Source organism: Chenopodium album, chromosome 13 (assembly GCF_948465745.1).
Source record: "Chenopodium album chromosome 13, dcCheAlbu1.1, whole genome shotgun sequence".
NCBI lineage: Eukaryota > Viridiplantae > Streptophyta > Magnoliopsida > Caryophyllales > Amaranthaceae > Chenopodium > Chenopodium album.
In genome coordinates this window covers 50,880,659-50,901,627 of record NC_137846.1, presented here as the reverse complement: position 1 = coordinate 50,901,627, position 20,969 = coordinate 50,880,659, and the positions used below count along the sequence as shown (strand labels likewise).

Genomic DNA, 20,969 nt, shown 5'->3' with positions numbered 1-20,969 from the left:
CCTAGTAATTTTATTTTTATTTTATCAAGTTCAAAAGACTTGGAAGCCTAATGATATAGTCAAGGCAATCAGAAAGGTGCAAAAACTAGAAATTTTAGCTAAAATTGATTTGATATGCTACTGCTGCTTGATTCCCGCTAATTAATAAACGGGAGATAATTCACATGAAGTTAGCTTAGCACAAAAAAACATAGGCAATGAATGAATTAGGCAACAGGCACCCAAGCTAATATTAAACCAACCTGAAATCCAAAAAAAAATAATTCAGAGAACAAATTTTCTACGAGTTATTGTGTGACGCATAAGTCCAGATACAAACATATGAAGATTATGCAAAACCAGGGATAACAGAGGAAGGTAGACTAATGATAGGTTAGATATAAAGTTCACCTCAGAAAAAGTCCACCAATCATAACTTGTGTCAAGTTTTTGGCTTTTTCTCCATCAGATATACTTGCCTGACATAAATAGGAACAAAATTAGCTGAAGCCACAAGAAAGTATACCAAATATTTCCAGGATACAATTTGCAATGTAAAATAAACAGGCCAGTAAACGGGGATTAATAAGAACAAAAATCTACTACGGACTTATTATACTAAGCTACTCTTGATTTAGAACTACTACAAACAGAGTGCAAGAATCCATTCAAGCTATAAGTCTGTTTCTAATGTCATTTTTCCAACAAACGCTCAGTGAGGGTATAAAATGGAGAAGACACTTGAATGGCGGGAAATATATGCAAGGCATCAAAAAATGCGGCAGAGAAACAAGCAAAGAACATAGGAAGTGTTTACTTAACAGACTAAGCTGAAGTATATTCTTCCTCCATTCTTTTATTAGTGCAACATGGGGATAACGCTTACCAAAGCATAAATTCAACCTTAAATATCTTTAAATATCTATGAATATCTTTAATTGATATTCGGAAAAATACAGATCAAGACGAATCTAAAAATATCCCACGTGACTATTTTCCTTGCATATAAATCACGGTCAAACTGCCAAGGAGAGTGTGTGAATAGTGCAAAAGTTTCATAGTTGTAGTAATAAAAGAACATAGGAAGTGTTTACTAAGGGTCTGTTCTGATTGACTGAACTGAGCTGAACTGAATATTTTATGAGAGAAGGAAATTAAGATAAGAACTAAACTGAACTTATTAGAGCTGAACTGAACTTATTAGAGCTAAACTGAAAAAAATTTTGAGAGAATAGGCCCTAAGTCTTCCAGGTTTTTTAATATGGTTATGAGATGTTTGATATAAAATTATAAATATGTTCAAATCCCCAATCCTATGATTTAGAAGCCCAATTTAGAAATGTCTAATCAATGTGCAATATTTAACGAAGCGCAACGTCTCCAAGACTCAGTGTACCCAATATCACAACAATGCTACTGCAAATCAAAAGTAGTTTCACATGGCAGTTGGCTTCTCCCTTTTTCACCAGAACTAGCTTCAACGTAAGGGTCACAAATGCTGTTCACAACCAACTTACCCAACTCACATAAACTAATACTCCCTCCGTCCCACAATACTTGACACAGTTCCCATTTCCGTCTGTCCCACAATACTTGACACGTTACTAAATATGGTATGAGACTACTAATAAAATAATATTTTTTTCTCATATTTTCTCTCTCCTCACTACCCCCACCTAACCCTCACTTGTTTTCTTTAAATATAAAAATACAAAAGAAAATCTTTTATATAATAATCAAATGTTTTAAATGGACCAAATTGTAGTTTTCTTAAACTACGTATCCACCCCAACGTCCCAAGTATTATGGGACGGAGGGAGTAGTCCCTAACTCCCTAATTCCCGTAGATTCACAATTAAAGACAAACATGTATAAGAAAGTCAGGAATTCCCAGCAGAGGTGGCTAGGTATGCCAGTACTAAGCATATGCAACTTTGATATCCCCTTCTGAATTCACATGTGCATTAAAAAGCATTAATCCCTATAGGTATAGGATTTCCGGATGACAAACTTTGAATCAAACATGGGTAAAGCCAACAAAATATGTTGTCACTCTATAAAGAAATCAGATATTAAATCATTTAGCCAAACAAGGGAGGGAGCAGGCTTGTGAAATATGGTAATAATTGATATGACTTCAGTTGCACAACCTTTATTTGCTTCCCATTCATTCCTTTATTTGGCACAAGTATAATCTTATTATGGAAACAATACAAATTACATAATATACAGAAAGTCACACAAAAAGAAAAAGAAAAAGGAAAAAAGCAAAACAATTTGGAGATCTGAAACTTGCAATCACTTGAATATATTTTGCAAGAATTGAAGATTTGAGCCATTAGACTAAATATAGTATTCCACAAGGATACAGACTACAAAGTAAGACAAGACCATACCCGAGAAAAGCAGAGAGACTGCATCAGAAGTTCAAGCCTGAATTCTGCAAGAAAACTATATAGTCAGCAAATGTCAGATAAGATCAAAATTTTTTTCTTTTTTTTTTTTTTGGGGAGGGGGGGGGGGGGGGGATCAAGGTTTTGTATTACTAAAATGCCACAACAACCATTATTCTACAGTTACACCAGCATTGAAAGTAGAAAATAAAGGGAAAGAAAAAGGTTAGAAAATTCTGAATGGGACTGACCCGTGTCTCTAATGCAGAGAAAAACATGGTCAACAACAATCGAGACTAATGAACGGCCAGCTGCTTCTGTAGATCGCTGAAGATACACAAAATAGCCTTAAAATCAGCTAGACACCAATAAATTCTATCTAAAACAAGAGGTCAGGCATAACCTGTTGTGCCCTTGGATCCACATCTCCTCTATTAAGGCATACATACAGTCCCGTTAAGAAGCGAAGAAGAGCTCGGAGTCCTGGTAAACAGAACAGTAGGTAACTACAGAGAATATGTCAGGATGGAATAACATCTGTGTGTGTATGTGTATCCCTAACCTGGTTCACTCAAAGCAGGACAAACAGCTTCAGTTATATGCAACCTGGCCTCAAGCCCCAAAGGGTCGTTAAGCTGTGTCCTCTGTACTGTTATCTGATGGGAAAACAAAGTAATTGATGAATTAACATTGTAGAAACACCATTTGCAGATACATGCCAAGTCAAATGAAAGATGAAACCATACATAAGCCTGTCCCGATATCCCCTCAAGAAAGCGCTCGCCGCCAAAGAATAAACGTTTTGCTCCATCATCATCTCTCTTATTTGCCCCCTCTTGAACACGGCCATCCATAAACATGTCAGGATGAGGAAGAAGATCGATGGACAGCGATCCCCATTCAAGTTTCTGGCAGAAAAGTAAAGAGATATTGAGATAAAATCATGCATGACATATCGATACTTCCTCCATTCCAAATTAGTTGAAACATTTAATTTTGGCACAAATATTAAGGAAAAGTGAGAAAGAAAAATAAATGCCCTTACCAATCCCTACCCCTTATCCAACCTAACCTACCTTGACATGGTGCACGCCCAGTTGACAATAAACAAGCAGCCTCTTGAGCCCACTGCAGGGACTGCATTACCACCTCCATTTACTCATCAGACACCTCACCTCCATCCACCTTCTCACCACTAATCTTCTCTCATCTTCCCTCCTTACTTAAGTCTCCCAGCCACAACCATCTAAGAAGACACCAACTAATCTACCTAAAACCACATAACTACAGCGCGGTTGGATATAAAAAATTTTGGGTATTAGAAGTTTTAGTGTCTCCAGGTTCTGTTGTGGAAAGCATGGCCCATTTCGCTCAATGAAGAGAAAGGGGCATTGGCTATAAAAACTAAGGTTTATCACTTCATTTTCTTCCAAGTTTTCCTCCGTTCTCATATTTGACCACTGCAACAATGGCAGAGCTCTTGTTGTCAACCATTAAACAGCCAAAGGTAAGACCGTGAGAGCTTGGAAGTAGTGGGTGGAGGAGATGTTCAGGTAGAGTGTTTCGCCAGAAAATTGGGCATGTACCAGAAAGAGAGGAGAGAGATGAAGTGGTGGTGGTGGCGATGGAGTGGGGAAGGTGATAATGTAAGAGTGAAAATTCACAGGGCCTCTTATGGTAAAGGTAGGAGAGAGAAGATGAGTTAGAAAAAATAATAAGGGTAAAATTGACATTTTAACATATAAAAATTTCCTAATAAAATAGAAACGCTTCAATTAAAAAGAAACTTCCCAAAAAGGAATACACTTCAACTAATTTGGAAATGAGGAAGTATTTATACATTCAAGCTATGTTACATGGACTCGGGAACGGGTGTTGGACACGGACACATGTCGAAGTGTCCGATTCGGCAAGTTCCAAAATTTTAGGACACGGGGACTATGTCCGATATTTGGACACGGGTACGGGGACACGTCTATACGACACTTAAATTTATATAAATAAATTATATATTACAAAAGCTTTAAATTTTTCATTATGTCTACCCCTATTTTTTTATCTTAATTCTTTCCTCGGTAAAATCTCCTAATAAATGGCAATCTTCTTATCTCCATTTTCTCTATATTAATGGTGGTTTTCGAACAAGACACATTTTTCTTTCATGTTTCTTCTCTTTTTTCCTCTCCTCTCCTAATGGAAGTGTCCGAGTGCACAGTGAAGGATCGGACACGTGTCATGTGTCCGTGTCCATGAAGTGTCGACACGGACACTTTGCGATATTAGCCGTGTTCAATTAACATAGCATTCAAGGACAGGTGATTTATGAATTAAAATAAAACAAGGACACTTTGATAGTTACCACTAAAAAGACAATTCAGGACTATTATAATGAATATAACAAGAAGTCCTAAACCTAAAGATAAAAAAACAGCAACACAGTTACTTTGAAAACATAGATGTAATCCTTGTTGCTCGAGAAATCCCTTGCTTCTTTAAGATTTACAACCTGCCAGAAAAATAACGTTTACTTAAACATTTGCTTTAGGCAAGAAAATCGACAGAGGAAACCATCACTAGTACACGAACCTCCCAGTTTGCATTGGTGGTGTAAAGTACAAGGTTACGCATAGTAATAGATGCCATAGGAGGTGTCCTACAAAACATAATAATGACAAGGACAACAATATACAGCAATCAGCTAGAATGTAAAAGTTTAATGCAGCTTGATCTTTAATATCCAATCATACTAAAGAAAAGTAATTGATGATTGTACTACAGTCAAAAGGTTGATGTTACCATGTTGCTCCACCTTGGCGACGACCACCTCCTCGAGTTTCAAGTAGAAGATTTACAGTCTGTACTTCTATTGTCATCCCATCTGCAATCTGATGCAGCAAAGATAGTCAGATACGATATAAACAGCATTTTACTTGTTGGTATGGCTAATAGGTGTTGGAATATGCCTTAACTCAGTCTATCATTATTATGGAATATGTTTTCCGTTTAGGCATTTTTTAAGGGCCTTTTATTTTCACTTTTCAGTTTCAAAAGTGATATATAAACTCCCTAATTCTTAACTCAGCATAATTTGTAATCAGCTTATCCTCAAGATCGATAAAACTTCCTCTACTCTACGTGGATGTAGCTAAAGCTGTGTTACTCGGACTCTTCATTTCACCTCACGTACCCGTGTCGGACCCTCGACACTCAGACATGGGTATGACACCCGGACACTTCACATTTAGTTCAAAATCATGGAATTTTTTCACAAAATAGCCAAGTCGGACATGGGTACCCGAGTCCAAGTAACATAAAGCTAAAGCATCATTAATCAACTGCTTACGATTTGTGTCTTTTTGTTTATTATTTTTGCTTTATCTTTCTTGTATCCGTTTTGGCAACAAGGGATTATAGTCAATATATTCACTATGCCACAATGACTCGATGTAGAAATTTTGTCCCTTAAACAATGAGTTTATGACACAGAAAGCTTGGTCCACCAGAAGCATGCACAACAAAGCATGATGATAGAGACAGTTGAAGGAAAAGAACCAAAAAATGCAGATACAAGAATATCTAAAATTCGGAATGCAAATTTCCCACCGGAATGCAAATTTTCTTTTTGCAACGGTTCTAGATGAATTAACTAGACCAATTCAAGATGAGGTTCCATGGTGTATGCTGTTCGCAGATGATATCGTTTTGGTGGATGAGACTAAGGATGGGGTTAATGTCAAGTTGGAGCAATGGAGGCAAAGGTTGGAATCTAGAGGGTTTAAGCTAAGTCGGAGTAAGACTGAATATTTGGTATGTCGTTTTGGCACTCAGAGGGGGACAAGCAATGAAGTGGTGAGTTTGGATGGAAAGGATTTGACCATGAGTGAATGTTTTAAGTACCTAGGGTCGATCATCCAGAAGAATGGTGACATTGATCAAGACGTGACCCACAGGATTAAGTCAGGGTGGCTTAAATGGAGAGCGGCCACGGGAGTGTTATGCGACCGCGGCATTCCCTTAAAGTTGAAGGGAAAATTCTACAGGACTGCCATAAGACCAGTGTTGCTCTATGGTACAGAATGTTGGGCTTCTAAGAAAGAGCATATTAAAAAGATGGAGGTTACGGAAATGCGCATGTTAAGGTGGATGTGTGGAAACACTTTAAGAGATAGAATCAGAAATGAGGTTATTCGCAAGAAAGTAGGTGTGGCGGGCATTGTAGATAAATTAAGGGAAAATCGTCTGCGTTGGTTTGGACATGTAAGACGGAGACCCGAGGGTGCACCGGTGCGAAGAGTGGAAGAGTGGGACCATGGAGGGATTAAACGAGGAAGAGGGAGACCAAAGATGACTTGGTTGGAAGGAGTGAGGAAGGATATGAAGTGCATGGATTTACGTGAGGATGAAGTTTTGGATCGTAAGGGATGGAGGAGAAAGATTTATGTTGATGACTACACGGAATAATCAAATTTGGTTCATGTTAGCCGACCCCACTTTTGGGATTAAGGCTTTGATTGATTGATTGATTGATTGATTGACCCATTTCAATCCCTTCTCAGAAAACCATCACACGGCCTTAGAGAGAAAAGAAAGGGTAATTGAAAAACATTAGGAAGGAAAGGGCCTGAGCCCAAAAGACGTTGACTACCCTAACTGTTATTTTACCTTAGGCACCTCTTTGATATTAGGAATAATAATAAAAGCTACGGAGTCCTTTTTTATCAGGACATTCCATCACTCTGCATTCCCGTTGATCCCCTATATATTCTTGCAAAGTGTAATGACAGCCTGACAGGTGACAGTGGATTAGGCGATGAGGGTTTCTTTCTAGTTTCATATGTTTCTTGAGCTATTAAGCTCACCAAAGTAGTACCTTAATTTCCTTGGCTGCAGCCTGCAGGCCTGCAGCTAAGTTCACTAACTAAAACAAGCACTAAAATTCAGTTGAAGAAGAAAAGGAAAAATTGTTAGATGGGAGTATCCCTGTTCATTAATGTAAATAGTGGGGACTAAATTATATAAAAAAATATAACAACCTTGACAACCTAAATATGGAAGTCTGAATACTGTACGGGATACCATCACTTATAGTTCCACCATTTTTCAAAAAAAAAATGAATCACTATTATATGTTACAATACTAAAAGCATGGCTAACTTTAACTTAACGTTTTTACATCAAAGTAGCTACATTTAATTGATGAATGCAGATTTGCAGAATATATGGGCTTACTATACACAGTAATTAAACTTATGTTAAGGATAGTTGGGTTGCCATAACACGGAATGAAGAACAAAAGATTCTTAGTATTAATCAAAGATGCCTCAACGAAACTGGACTCCAACAAAAAAAAAAAAAAAAATAGCTTAAGCTTAAAATGCTTTCTCAACAACATGTAACAGGATGGGACAAAAGTCAAAAACCTAACAATTAGAATCAAGAGAAAAGCAATAATAACAAAACTCACATATTTCAAACATAACATAAAACAAACTATGGTTTTATCTTATCTCCACAACACACGTTATACTACATCTTTTTACCAGTCAACCCTCATTTGAACTTCATTGAATTTACCTAAATTCATTTAAATATATTTAAAGTTGTGATGTTAACTCTATAGCCCTTATTTGATCTCATATTTTGCAAAAAAAGTCTTTTGATATGACAACGGCAAGGCCGAAACAGAAAGGGGGGAAAAAATAATCAAGTTCACCTTATCAGCGAATCCATAACCGCTCCCTCTTCCTGTACTACTAGCGGATTGAGAACTGCAAAAACACTTCCCAAATCATACTCCCGGATAATTTACAAAAACAACCTATATACATAGTCCATAACAAAACCAGACTCCTTTCAATTCAAAATCGATAAAGCAATGATCATACCTGCTGGAACTCTGACTCGTATCAGCATCCGCATTCTCTTCAAGAACCAAGTCAAGTCTATCTATTTGCACAACAATTGGCTCTACTTGCACATTGCTTACTGACGGTAGCTACACTCAAAACAACGAAATCTCAAGTCTTTAATCATTATAATAATTCGAAGGAAATCTCCACTAAATTATCACACAACCTTACTATTGTCTACATCAACCACTAATATAACTACATTCCCATCAAAATGTCCATCCAATCAACAACTATTACACATTTACATATATATGAAGCATAAGATTACTACCTCCCTATGAAAATGTCCATCAAATCAATAAATTCAACCAAACAAAAAACCGAGAGCAAATCACGTACCACGATTTCCAATTTCCCTAATTTGGCTGTAGTAACAGTAATCGCCGGCGGCAATCCGAGGCTCGAATGTAACGCATCTCCATCAATATCTACATTTTTAGGAAGGAAAAAAAAATCATCAAAATTCAAATCAAAAAAATTCCACAAATTTAATCGAAATCACGCAATTAAATCCAAAAAAAATCTCAAATTAAATCGCAATTCTACCTCGTAAATCATGCTACAGCATAATTCAACTAATCACAAAACCAAAATTAGATTCATTTGCTAAAATAAATAAATCAGCAGAAAAATAACAAAAATGTAAACCTAAATTGGAGAGCTGAACAGTGCGGCCTTGAAGCTTGAACTGATCTCTGGTAAAAGATTTCAACCAATATTTAAGCGTGTATTCCAACGCTCTTGCAAGAATCGACTCCATTTTCAACTCTCTAGAAAGTTCCAGAAGCTGTTTTCAAGCTGTTAGAGAGGATTATAGGTGCCGGAAAACCGGAAATGGAGGTCGGAATACCAGAAGCGGTTTTAAAGGAGGAGTAACGGTGGTATTTGTGACTGTGTTGTGTGCATGGAGAGGAGAGTTATTGGGTTATTGCAGCACACATAAAGTGCGGGTGAGGAAAAGGGAGGAGAGAGAAAATGGAAAAAATGAGGGTGGTGGAACGTGTGGAGAGATTTAAGAGAAAGTGTGTGGCACGTGTACACGTGTGGAAGGAGAGAGGGTGTTGGATCTTGGTTAAGGGGGAAATGTCAGAGAGGTACGGGGTTTAGAGAAAACTAGCGACGTTGGCTTTTTAAGTGTCTGATTGTTGTGAGAAGTTTTGTCGGACTCTTCTATTTTAAATTCTAACAACATGCATGCACGGTTAAAGTCGGTAACTTGCAACATTTAGACTAAGGGCCTGTTCTTATACGCTGAACTCAGCTGAACTGAACTGAAAATAAACTGAACTGAACTGAACTAAACTAAACTGAAAATAAACTGAACTGAACTAAAAATAAACTGAACTGAACTGAACCTAAGTGAACTGAATTGAACTGAAATTCAACGTATGAGAACAGGCCCTAAATATGCTTGTCGATTCACATGTTTGACCATTGATATTTTTTATATATATTTATATAATTTATAAAAAATTTATATTACGGAGTAAGAAACTATACATTAAAATAGACTCAACAACATCTTTCATGATTACATTGACTTTCATATAATAGTTAAAAAATATTGTTAAACGGAGATGTGTGAATAGTGCAAAAAGTCAAATCGTTACGAGTAATTTGGGACGAAGGAAGTATCTTATTTTAATTTATTTCAGATGCAATAAATTTAGTTGATTTTAAATAAATTCAGTTCATGAATGAAACATATAGTTCTGATAAGGGTTACATGCCAAAGTATAAATTATAACTAAAATAAGTTTTAATAAAATTTAATAAGTTCACATTACATTCAAGTAAGTTGTAATAAGAGTACTAAACAAGTGAAATTTAAGTGAATAGAATACAATTTAACGGTGCGTGTAAGAGATGAAGATTCCAAAAATCAAAACAATTTGGCTAATTTTTGTGTCCTCACTCCGACTTGATAGCATCGGTTTATTACTAGTACATTTTTTGTAACATTTATCCATCTTTCCCATCAAAACTACAAAGTATATAAAGTCGTAGCTTACCAATTAGGGAATTAAATAGTTGTAGGCTTGTATCTTAGAAGTTTGAGCCGACAAACAAAGCTACAACTTTGTAGCTTATTGTTGTCGATGCTCTAAGGGGATTCTCAAGCCACCTCCAAAGTTTTGAAGTTGGAACGAGTTGATTCATGGATATTTAAAATAGTTCAGTATTACTTACTCCGTTTTTTAATAATTGCAACACATACTTTTTATACAATATTTAGTAAAAATGATTTTACATAATTTAATTCAATTTAAATGAGGTTAAGATATAGTGTTAGGAGTAAAGTGGGTAGTACTTTAACTTATATAAGCGAAATAGTGTAACTTCAAAAAAAAAAAAAAAAAAAAAAAAAAAAAAAAAAAAAATATCATTTTAATAATGTGTTACAAGTATAGAAAAATCAAATAAGTATATTGTTATGAAGTAATTAGTGTGAATGTCACAATTATTGGTCTTTTGGTCATCACAATTAAATGTTTGGCAATATTTTCTAAGTCTAGTAACCTATGTATGACTTATGTATAGCTAGAAGTAGTAGTATGTTTTTACTATAAATACCCGGTGAAACGCATTTGCAAATTTACCATTCTCATTCATCTGTATTGCGATTATATTACAGATAGTGAAAAACCTCTTTTACTCTCTCTCTATATATATAAATCATAACACATACTATGTTTTTTTGTATATTGTGATAAAACTAGTTTTTGGCCCGGGCGATGCCCTGGGTCATATATATATATATATATATATATATATATATATATAATAAAATAAAGTGAAATGGATTGGTGATTTTATTAAAAAATAAACATTTGCTAATTTTTGCAAATATTATTGAACATCAAAATTTATTTAATAATATGCAATAACCTAAATGTTTTATCGTAAGGACCTTTTCTTTTCAGCTTAATTTCAGTTCAGTTCAGTTCCTAATTTCTTTCTCTCATAAACAATTCAATTCAGGCCCTTCCTCCATTTCTATTTACTTGACCCATGGCCTTAGGCACAATATTTAAGGAGAGGAGAGAGAAATTGTAATATTGTGTCCCTTGTTGCACATGATTTACCGTATTACCTTCAAAAGTTGCCCCCATATGCACTTTTTGAGCATAATTTAGATAAAATAGAAACAGATGAAGTAGTTTTCAAAAAAAAAAAAAAAAAAAAAAAGAGAGAGAGAAAGAAAGAAACAAATGAAGTATATTAATTTTTTTTATTTGTTAACGGATTTTTATTCTTCAGTTGTCATAAAAAAAAAGGTCCTTAATTAAACATACATTGTGATTAAAAGAAAAAACCAAAATTTTGTTATACTTTTTTGTTATATTTTAAATGAGTAACTGAAAGAAATACATATTTTAAATGAGTAACTGAAAGAAATACATGTTTTAAATGAGTATTGTGGTTAAAAACACATATAAGACAATTAAAATTTTAGAATTAATGAATATGAATAACTCATTTTTAAATAACTTTATTACCATAAGATGTGTTAATATTAATGCTAACAAATTAGAATTTTTTTGAGAGGAAACATTAATGATCAATAATAACATGACATGGCACCACATAGAGAAATTAACGACACGTGGCAAGATTTCAATTATTGCCATTGAGTTTTAATAATATATATATATTGATATATAGTGATATTGATGATTGATATTGATATTGATATAAAGGTAATTAATCAGAGTGATTTCCCTCAATATAGTTGGATCAAAAATTAATTCCCATTATACATTGGTTTAAAATAAATTCCCAAGGTACCGTCCAAGAAGGATCGGTGCTTGGTTCAGCTTAGAACCGCTAATGTCGTTAGCGGTTTTATTAATAAAACCGCTAATGACATTAGCGGTTTTTTATTTTTATTTTTTAAAAAAAATACAAAGAGACCCGTTGTTACAGAAAACAGGTCTCTTTCTTCTTAGTATTATGAAAAAGGACACCTACACCCAAGTAAAATGGGTTCGTCAGTTGGTGTTTGTTTTTTCTCAAAAGAATATAAACCTGTTATTTCAAAATGTGGTCTCTTTTTGCACATATAAAGTGTTCAATACATTTAAAGAGGGAAAGAGACCTGTTACTAATAAAGGCGCGGTTTCTTTTTAAAACCGCTAACACGAGTAGCGGTTCTAAAACAAAAACCGTTGTTGTTATTAGCGGTTTATGGTGAACCAAAATAAAACCCCACACCATCCTACGTGGACGGTGTTTGGGAAATGTATTTTTAAAACGATGTATAAAGGGAATTTGTTTTCTTTTTTACATTATTGTGGGAAATCACTCTAATTAATCAAGTATGCAACAAACTATGTTTTGAGTGCACTTCATCATACAAGTTGCTTGACTTTGATAAGATCACTACTAGCCATGTAGCCAATTGATAGTCCATGAATGAAGACCAAAATAGAATTTTACATCTACGAGCACATGAAATAAGTAATGAATTCATATTAGTCATCATTTGAGAGTCCATGCATGAATGAAGTCAAGTTGCGTTGCCCAATGACTCATGATTTACTAAGAAGTGTAACTTAACAGTGTAACAATAAAGTTGGTTGCCGGTGATAAAACTGATAGTGTCAGGGCAAATTACAAGAATAAGTATAATGAAGGTAATGTAATCTGTATTTAATTAGATAATTTAGTAGCTAATAACGTAATTTTTTTATTGATTTGATTGATTTAAAAAAGGTTACCATTACAGCTTTGCATGACTAATTGCCAATTTGCTATGTGTGGACCATACGAATATGCATAGCTTGTGCTGCCGGTAATATTTTACCCGAGGCTAGACAAAAGGGATACTTTGGATTCCTTTCTAGCCTAACTTTCAAAGGTGGTAAGATCGTAATTAACAATAACTCAAACCTTAATAACACAATAGTAGTACATCCTTCCATTCATAAGTTCTCCCATGACTAAATCTTATACTTGTATACTCCTTCCGGTTTTTTTTTTTTTATATATATATATATAAACTAGAGATGAAATTGCACGGAATTTTAGAAAGTTTAATACTACCTTCGTTAATTATTATGTGGAACTTTGAAATATTTTATATCTCACAAATAATATCCCAAAGTTGCACATAATAATTAACGGAGGTAGTAAAATAAGATGGTTAAGTATTGGCGCATAGCGATTATATGTTTTAGAAACACATAAGATGGTAAAACATATCACTATATCCTAATAGGTGACAAGTAGTAGATATTTTAAGAGAAAATAATCAACGACTTAAAATGACAAAAAGTATCACTTCATGCATAATAGTACACAAAAAGTACTATTAATACAATTTATGCTTTAATGGTACATTATAGTACATAAAAATGTACCACTGTAGAAAAACATCAAATGAAAAAATTAAATAAAAATCCCATAATATCCTCCTATATGCATGTTTAACAAATAGGTGCTATGTGCCTATATGCACTCAAACAAGATGTTAGTGGGGATAGATTAGGTTATTAATTTGTTGAAAAGTAAAATGTTGTGAGAGGGAGTGGAGACCATTGAAAGAGTGAGAAATGATAAAGTAAGAAAGAGTGGGGTCATTAGTGGGTAAAATATATTATTAAATTGTAAGGTGTTTTCAAAAATGGAACTCTAGTTAGGAGTGTTCGCAGTACGGTTTGGATCCTAAACCGCATCAAACCGCAAAATTGCTGTTTGTATTTTTTTCAAACTGCACCAAACAACATTAATAACCAAACCACACTGCAAAATGCGGTTTGGTGTGGTGCGGTTTGCGATTTAATCATATTTTTTAAAATTATAATTATTTTTTTTAAAAAAAAAAAACAAAACTTTATTTTATTTTGTAGTTATTAATTTATAATTAAAATGTTACAAACTCTTTTTTTTTAACCTTTAATTAGCTGATACTCAAAGATTAGCTGATATATTTTAGTTTTTTTATATTTTTTTTTAATAAAACTATAGTATAAAAATCGTAAACACATTTAAATGTGGTTTGCAGTGCGATTTGGTCTAAATTTTTTTGATAACCAGACTACACCGCGAGTCATTTTCAAAAACCGCACCTCAATTTTCAAACCGCAAACCGCACTCTGTACAGGCTTAAATTTAGCTTATTTAAAAAAATGGATGAAAATAAGAACTTTAGCTTATAAAAAAAATGGAGGGAGTAGTTTATAATGCGGTATAAAATATTAAAAAAAAAAAAAAAAAAAAAAAAAAAAAAAAAAAAAACTCTTACGTTTTTTTGGGAGGGGGGGGGGGGGGAGTTAATTAGGACCCTATGGGTGGTAAATTAGAGTTACATGCTAACATTTGTTCCTCAAGTAGTCGAGCTAGGTTATACTTTTGGAGGAAATACAAGTTTATCACCTACAATGTTTATCTAGTGGCATTTAGGTAAATCAATTACTTTGATATTCATACCACCATAATAAAATAAAAAAGAAAAGCAAATTTTGTTGGATATTTATTTTCGTAAATATATTTTGTATATTAATAAAGAATAATATATCTATATATACAATAATAATTGATATGTCCATTTTATATAATGTTTTACCCCCGTCCCTTGGTCATAATTGGTAGTGTTTTTGGCTCTTCAGAGCCACTTTTATTACTAATATGTGTTTTCTAGTGTTTTCGTAGTTTTGGTTGAGTTTTATAGAGAATTGCACTCTTGGAGCATTTTCTCCGGATTTTATGAAGCGACTACGAGCATTGGAGGAGCACGACCATCTTTCGTAGCCCAAGATCGGTTAGAGTCATCGAACCGGTGATTAAGGGCTCGACTTATGAGAAGATGAGGCATTGGACCGAATGATTAAAGCCCCAAGGAGGATATTTGGTTTGGGCCGAGTTACAAGCCTAAACAAGGAGTCCAAGTAACCCGAAGTGTCACCGCCCGGTGCAAGGGTCTCCGCCCGAAGGCGCGCCCTATCGGGCGCGAGAAGATAAGCTCACGAAGAAAAAAGGCGGGCCCGATCGGCCGGTGCCTCGCCCAATCGGACGCGTATTTCTGAGGAGAAGTTTAAGCGTCGTTTAAGTTGTTTTAACTTAGGATTTTCGAGCTTAGTTTATATACGCTTTTGTTAAGCGGGTTTAGTATTCTTTTCTCCCTTCCCTTACTCTCTCTCTCTTTTCTTTCTCTAACTTTTCTCTCTCTCCCCTCTTAAACTCTAGTATTATTTTCTCTCTCTACAACTCTTTGTTTAATTTCATCTCTTGTTTCCTTCAACTTTGGTAATGATTTCTTCTCCTATAATCTCAGTTATTTATTCTCTCTCTTACATCATGACTTGTTTAATTGCTTCGTTTAGTTTATATTTAATTATGTCTGAGTAGTTTTCTTTCTAGGGTTTATGGGGATCCATAAATAATATGAAGGGGTAATTTATTGTTGTTGATTGTCAATGCTTGATTAATTTCCTATTGATTGATTTAATGCTCTGTGACTAGATTAGGCCTGATCTTTTATGCATGAGTTTGACAATATTGATTCGAGATTCGAGAGATGAGAATCGATGTTTAGGTCTAGTTTCAATAGGCAGGTTAATTTATAAATGGTTAACTCGAGATTCGAGAGATGGGATTTAATACCGGTAGATTAATTCTGTGATTGTAATACGTAGCGAAAGCCCTTTATGATCTGATTAATTGATGCATTGATGATTGATTATTATGTTTTACCCTGAAATATTATTTATTGGTGAACCTATTCCCTAGGTCTTTTATTATTTGATTTCCCCCTACTTTTAATTCTTCCCACTTATACTCTTAGTAGTTTAGTTCCCTTTTATAATAACAAATTGGTTACTTGATAATTTAGATTATATTGTTTAATTAGGAATAAATTAACTCGTTTCCCTGTGGTTCGACCCTTCTTCCCTATCTGCATAGTTAGTGGATTTAGGTATTATTTTTGATTGGGTGACTACGACTTTAGCCTGTCAATAATATAGAGTATTGTCGTATGACTATTTTCATTGGTAATTCTAATGTGGATAGTTGTATTGATCCGATGAAGTACGAGTATTATTTTATCTACACAATAATAATGTAGAGTATTGTCGTATGGCTATTTGGATTGTACGTTTGAATAATTGTACGTAACTTTTCATTGGTAATTTTAATGTGAAATAGTTGTGTTATTTTACAATTCTTCATTAGACATGATGAATAGTTGTGTTATTTCATTACTTGCCCCTTTTATCCATATTTAGGGCTTGTTTGGTTGCCATTAAAGATGGGCATCGTGCCGTGCCTGGGTGTGCTAGGGTGGGGCTCGTGCCGTGCCGGGCCGCGGGCCAACCCGTTTTTTTTAAATATATATGTATATTAAAAAAAATCGATATATAATTTTTTTTTTTTAACAACTAAAGTTTATATAAATAATTTTATTAATTTATGTTTACGTTGTTAATATATTTTTTTTTTGAACAATCTTAATTTAATTAAGTTTATATAAATAATTTATGTTTAAGTTTATATAAAAATTTTATTAATTTAGCAAAAAACAATAATGCATATAATTAAAAACGGCTAGTTCAACGGCTATTTTGGCACGGGCCATGCCGCGTGCCAGGCCGGAGACCGTGTCGCCCGTCGTGCCCGTGCCAAATTTTCAATTTTGTGTTCACGGCACGACCCACGGCCCACAAGTGGGCCGCCGTGCCGCCCACGTGCCGGCACGGCTCATGGCCATCTTTAGTTGCCATAGGAATTTTGGGAAATTACATTCATAAGAATTCACTTGCCTTGTAAAATTCCTAAGAATTGAGTTTGGGATGTTTAATTTGGTTGACATTAAGGAACTTGAACTTCCCATATAATAATATCAAGAGCTTTATTTGATTAAATTGATGTTAACTTATAATTTAATATTATCAGCTACTTTTTTTAATAGATTATTTAAGTAATGTAATTATCAACTATTGTACTGTACTCACTTTTATTTAAAATAGATCTAAAAAGTAAATAACTCAATAAAAAAATATATATTAAAAAAAAAAACCAAACCTTTTTTTTTTTTTGAAACCAGCCGAGCAAACATTTAAAACTCTTAAAATTTCATTTCTTCTTCAAAAAAACAAAAAACTGTAAATATTCTCGCCCTAAATAGGCTTCTACTTTATTCTTATCATATTCATGTACGCTTTTTTATCAACATACAATCATTAAGTTAATCCTAAGCATATTTAATCTACGTTGGTTGATTATTAATGCACAAATAAATCTATTATTGGTGATCACTTAAATGAAAATCATATTAGCCCTAAAATTAAATTATTAATTATCTTATTAAGCTAGATTTCAAGTACAAAATCTCTTTAAACCTGCAGATTGGCGTGATCAAACAATAACAATAAAACATGAATAATCAAGCAATGTACAGTTGACACAACAATCATCATCACAATAATATCATCAAAGCATAATATTAGTAAGATCATAGGCATAATACTAAACGGATTAATAACAAATCCTTACATGTCACTAATAATAAAGATCAAAGCTTTATCCTAACATGATAATAGAATTCATAAAAACATCCTAACATGATACTAGAAATTATAAAAACACCGGAGGAATTAAAACAATGTCTTAAACATGATTTATGTATCAAAGAATTATTAAGTAATCGAATTACTTACTTTGATGCCTCATTTCTCTTTCTATCAAAGCAATACAAACGTTAGTAAACTTCAAGAAAGATTAAATCAAATAAATAATAATAATTGAAATATGGATTTGGGACCAAACCCTCGGAACTATCAACCTTTCACGTCAAGGTCTAAGACAACTTCGAGTTTGGTTAAGTGTATTCGAGGTTCGTGAATGAGGAATGTTGATCAAATCAGGAAGAATCAAAGAGATATGTGATGTGTTTAGGCTAGGCTTAGAAAACCAAGAGGGAGAAAGAAAGAATAAGCTTTATCTTAGAGAGAGAAAGAGATGATGATTGTTGGTGAACAAAAACGGAGGAAATCGTCCCCTATTTATAAAGAAAAACAACCGAAAGTTCAGAAAAAAGTCAGAATCCGACTCGCAGTAAAATAATTTTCATCGCGTCACGATATTTGCATCGCCGTGCGATGATTCCATCGTTACGCCCCAAAGATCAGATCCGTTCGGAATCCAACTTTCAATCAAATTGGGTTAGTCGAATATCCATGCTTATTTTTATTAAATAAGAATTAAATCCATTAAAAACTCATGTTTTATTCGATATAAATTCTTAGCCTTTATCATTTCAAAAAAATAGGATAATTAGAATTGAACCTTCTAGAAGCATAAAATCAATCTTAATGGATTTAGAACCAAAACAACCTTCTAAATAATTCTAGAAGCTTAATAAATCTTAATTGTTTTAGAAATATATTAAGATTAATGGACCCTGCACATGATTACTGGGTCCGCGTATAAGGCTCGGTTTGGCTCCAGTTTAGTATTTTGGCCATAAGTTGTTCGTTATAACTCGGATTTGGGCTTATAATATATCGTTGGAAAGTTCTTTTCAATCCCCATCCAACTGCACAATTATTGGACCTAGATTATGGACCAAAATAAACTGGATTTGACGTTTTTCATAAATAGGACATGAAATGAATGATTTTAATGACACAAAATGAATTATTTTAAGGACACAAAATGAATGATTTTAAGGACACGAAATGAATTATTTTTGGATTAAAACATTTTAAAGAAAGGAAATTCACGAGACTCTTCAACGTTTCACCTAACTCAATAATAAATGACGTGAAAGGTACTCATCGCTGGGTTTGGTTTTTGGGGAGACACAATCAGGTGTCTACACTCTTCAACCTCTATATCAACGATTCATCGCATGAACTGATGAACATAAATACCTTTTCAAGACTATTATAAAAAAGATTAATTACCCGCATACGAGAATGAAGAATCGAATTGAAGTTTGCCCAAAAAAAAAAAACAGATCTGCAAGTCTACAGTGTAAGGAGAGATAATTTGCAGGTCCAAAGAAGAAATGGAGGTGGAATAGAAACAAATGGTTTAACAAAAAAAAATAAATATATCTTTACTTTAATTGCTAATTAATGGAGCTTATAAATCACGGGATCTCTGACATACCTAGGGGGGTGGTTGTAAGTAACTTCCCACAATCTATGGAAATTTCTAATTCCTGGGAATTTTGACTTCCCCCATTTTCTCAGTTTTATGCCAACCAAACAACAACCTATATTACCACTTCCTAGAAATTCTGATTTCCTCCATTATTTCTTACCAACCAAACAAGTCCTTAATTTCTTTTTCCATATAAATATTTGTTGTTGTTCTGTTCGAATCATTTATGAAGGTATGTGTTATGTTTTATTGTTTTATATAATAGATGACAAAAGCTAACGAACGCCCCAGGGGCATTGGATAAGATAATTAAAAGTACAAATATTTAATTAAAATGAACATTAGTTACACTGATCGACACGCGATTTTGACATGCATTCCCAAATAAATACCACTTTAGGAAGTATTTTAAATGCTCATCTAACGCCTCGGTAGCATTCGTTATATATAGCAAGATCCATTATAGAAATATAATTGTTTAATAATATTAGTTTCCGTATAACTATTATAATAAATTTCTTACTGTACACATGGATAAATCCAGACTTTCTTGCTTCACTATTAATGGAGAAAGCTCACAAGCAATTCAAGAATGGAAATCATAACTTCAATGGAGAAATCAAGAATGGAAAGGTCACCTACCTTTTAGGGTTAATTTGCCCTTTATTTAATTCTGTTTTTTCTTAGGTCACAAGGTATGGTCTTAATCTTTGAGCTATATGTTTATTATGAAGTGTTTCACTCCATATGAGTTATTTTTTTTTGCTCATAAGTATATAAATATTGTGCAATAATAAAAATATAATTATACAAGCATAACAATCACGAGGTATGGTCATAATTTTTGAGCTATATGTTTATTATGAAGTGTTTCACTCTATATGAGTTATTTTTTTTGCTCATAAGTATAAAAATATTATGCAAAAATAAAAATATAATTATACAAGCATAACAATCACGAGGTATGGTCATAATCTTTGAGCTATATGTTTATTATGAAGTGTTTCACTCCATATGAGTTATTTTTTTTTACTTATAAGGACCATGATGCGTGCCACTCTATGTTAATTAATGCAGACAATGCTTTACTTAATCAAGTTGCAAACCTTGACCAAAATTTGCTAATTAATTTCATATTATTCTCGTTTCTAAAAGTATGACCCACCTACTCTTAATTTGCTTAATGTGAAATAATGTTGCCCGTATTTAGTTGATCAAATTTAATACTTCAGTCAGAATAATCTTATTAGATTTGTATCAATATCAATTTTTGAAATTTTAACTTTTCATTATGTCACTGATATGAAATATATCGTTGGAGATATTAATGTTTAAACATGTACATTTTATATACAAAAACCAATTTAATAGAATTCATGTCGTTTCTAATTTTCTTCCATAAGATGGACGATGATGGTGGATGTCGAGGAAGAGCCGAGGCGGTAGGTCGGTAGCCGGGTTGAACTTGGAGATCTAAGAGACGTGCGGGCAAGTTTTCCTCCCTCCACACACCATATTTTATATTCCCCCAATCCCCCTATTCATTGATTACTTGATTAGTGGTAATGAGGTATAG

The 20,969-nt window shown here is 33.7% G+C and overlaps 1 protein-coding gene across 4 annotated transcripts in view; it reads right to left on the bottom strand.

The window, feature by feature from the left end:
• Positions 1-9,350, bottom strand: part of LOC145574909 (uncharacterized) — an 18,533-nt gene extending 9,183 nt beyond the window's left edge. For 2 of the 4 annotated variants that reach the window (XM_081632790.1, XM_081632791.1), the window contains exons 1-13: positions 8,933-9,350; positions 8,624-8,712; positions 8,258-8,367; positions 8,086-8,140; positions 5,169-5,257; positions 4,959-5,025; positions 4,816-4,878; positions 3,119-3,280; positions 2,935-3,028; positions 2,776-2,855; positions 2,624-2,699; positions 2,376-2,419; positions 391-458 (exon numbers count right to left, since the gene is read on the bottom strand). In XM_081632790.1, the coding sequence (XP_081488916.1) occupies positions 391-458; positions 2,376-2,419; positions 2,624-2,699; positions 2,776-2,855; positions 2,935-3,028; positions 3,119-3,280; positions 4,816-4,878; positions 4,959-5,025; positions 5,169-5,257; positions 8,086-8,140; positions 8,258-8,367; positions 8,624-8,712; positions 8,933-9,044 (1,109 nt within the window). In that variant the 5' untranslated portion in view covers positions 9,045-9,350. The other 2 variants (XM_081632792.1, XM_081632793.1) reach the window with 2 other exon arrangements.
• Between the last annotated feature and the right edge of the window lie 11,619 nt (positions 9,351-20,969).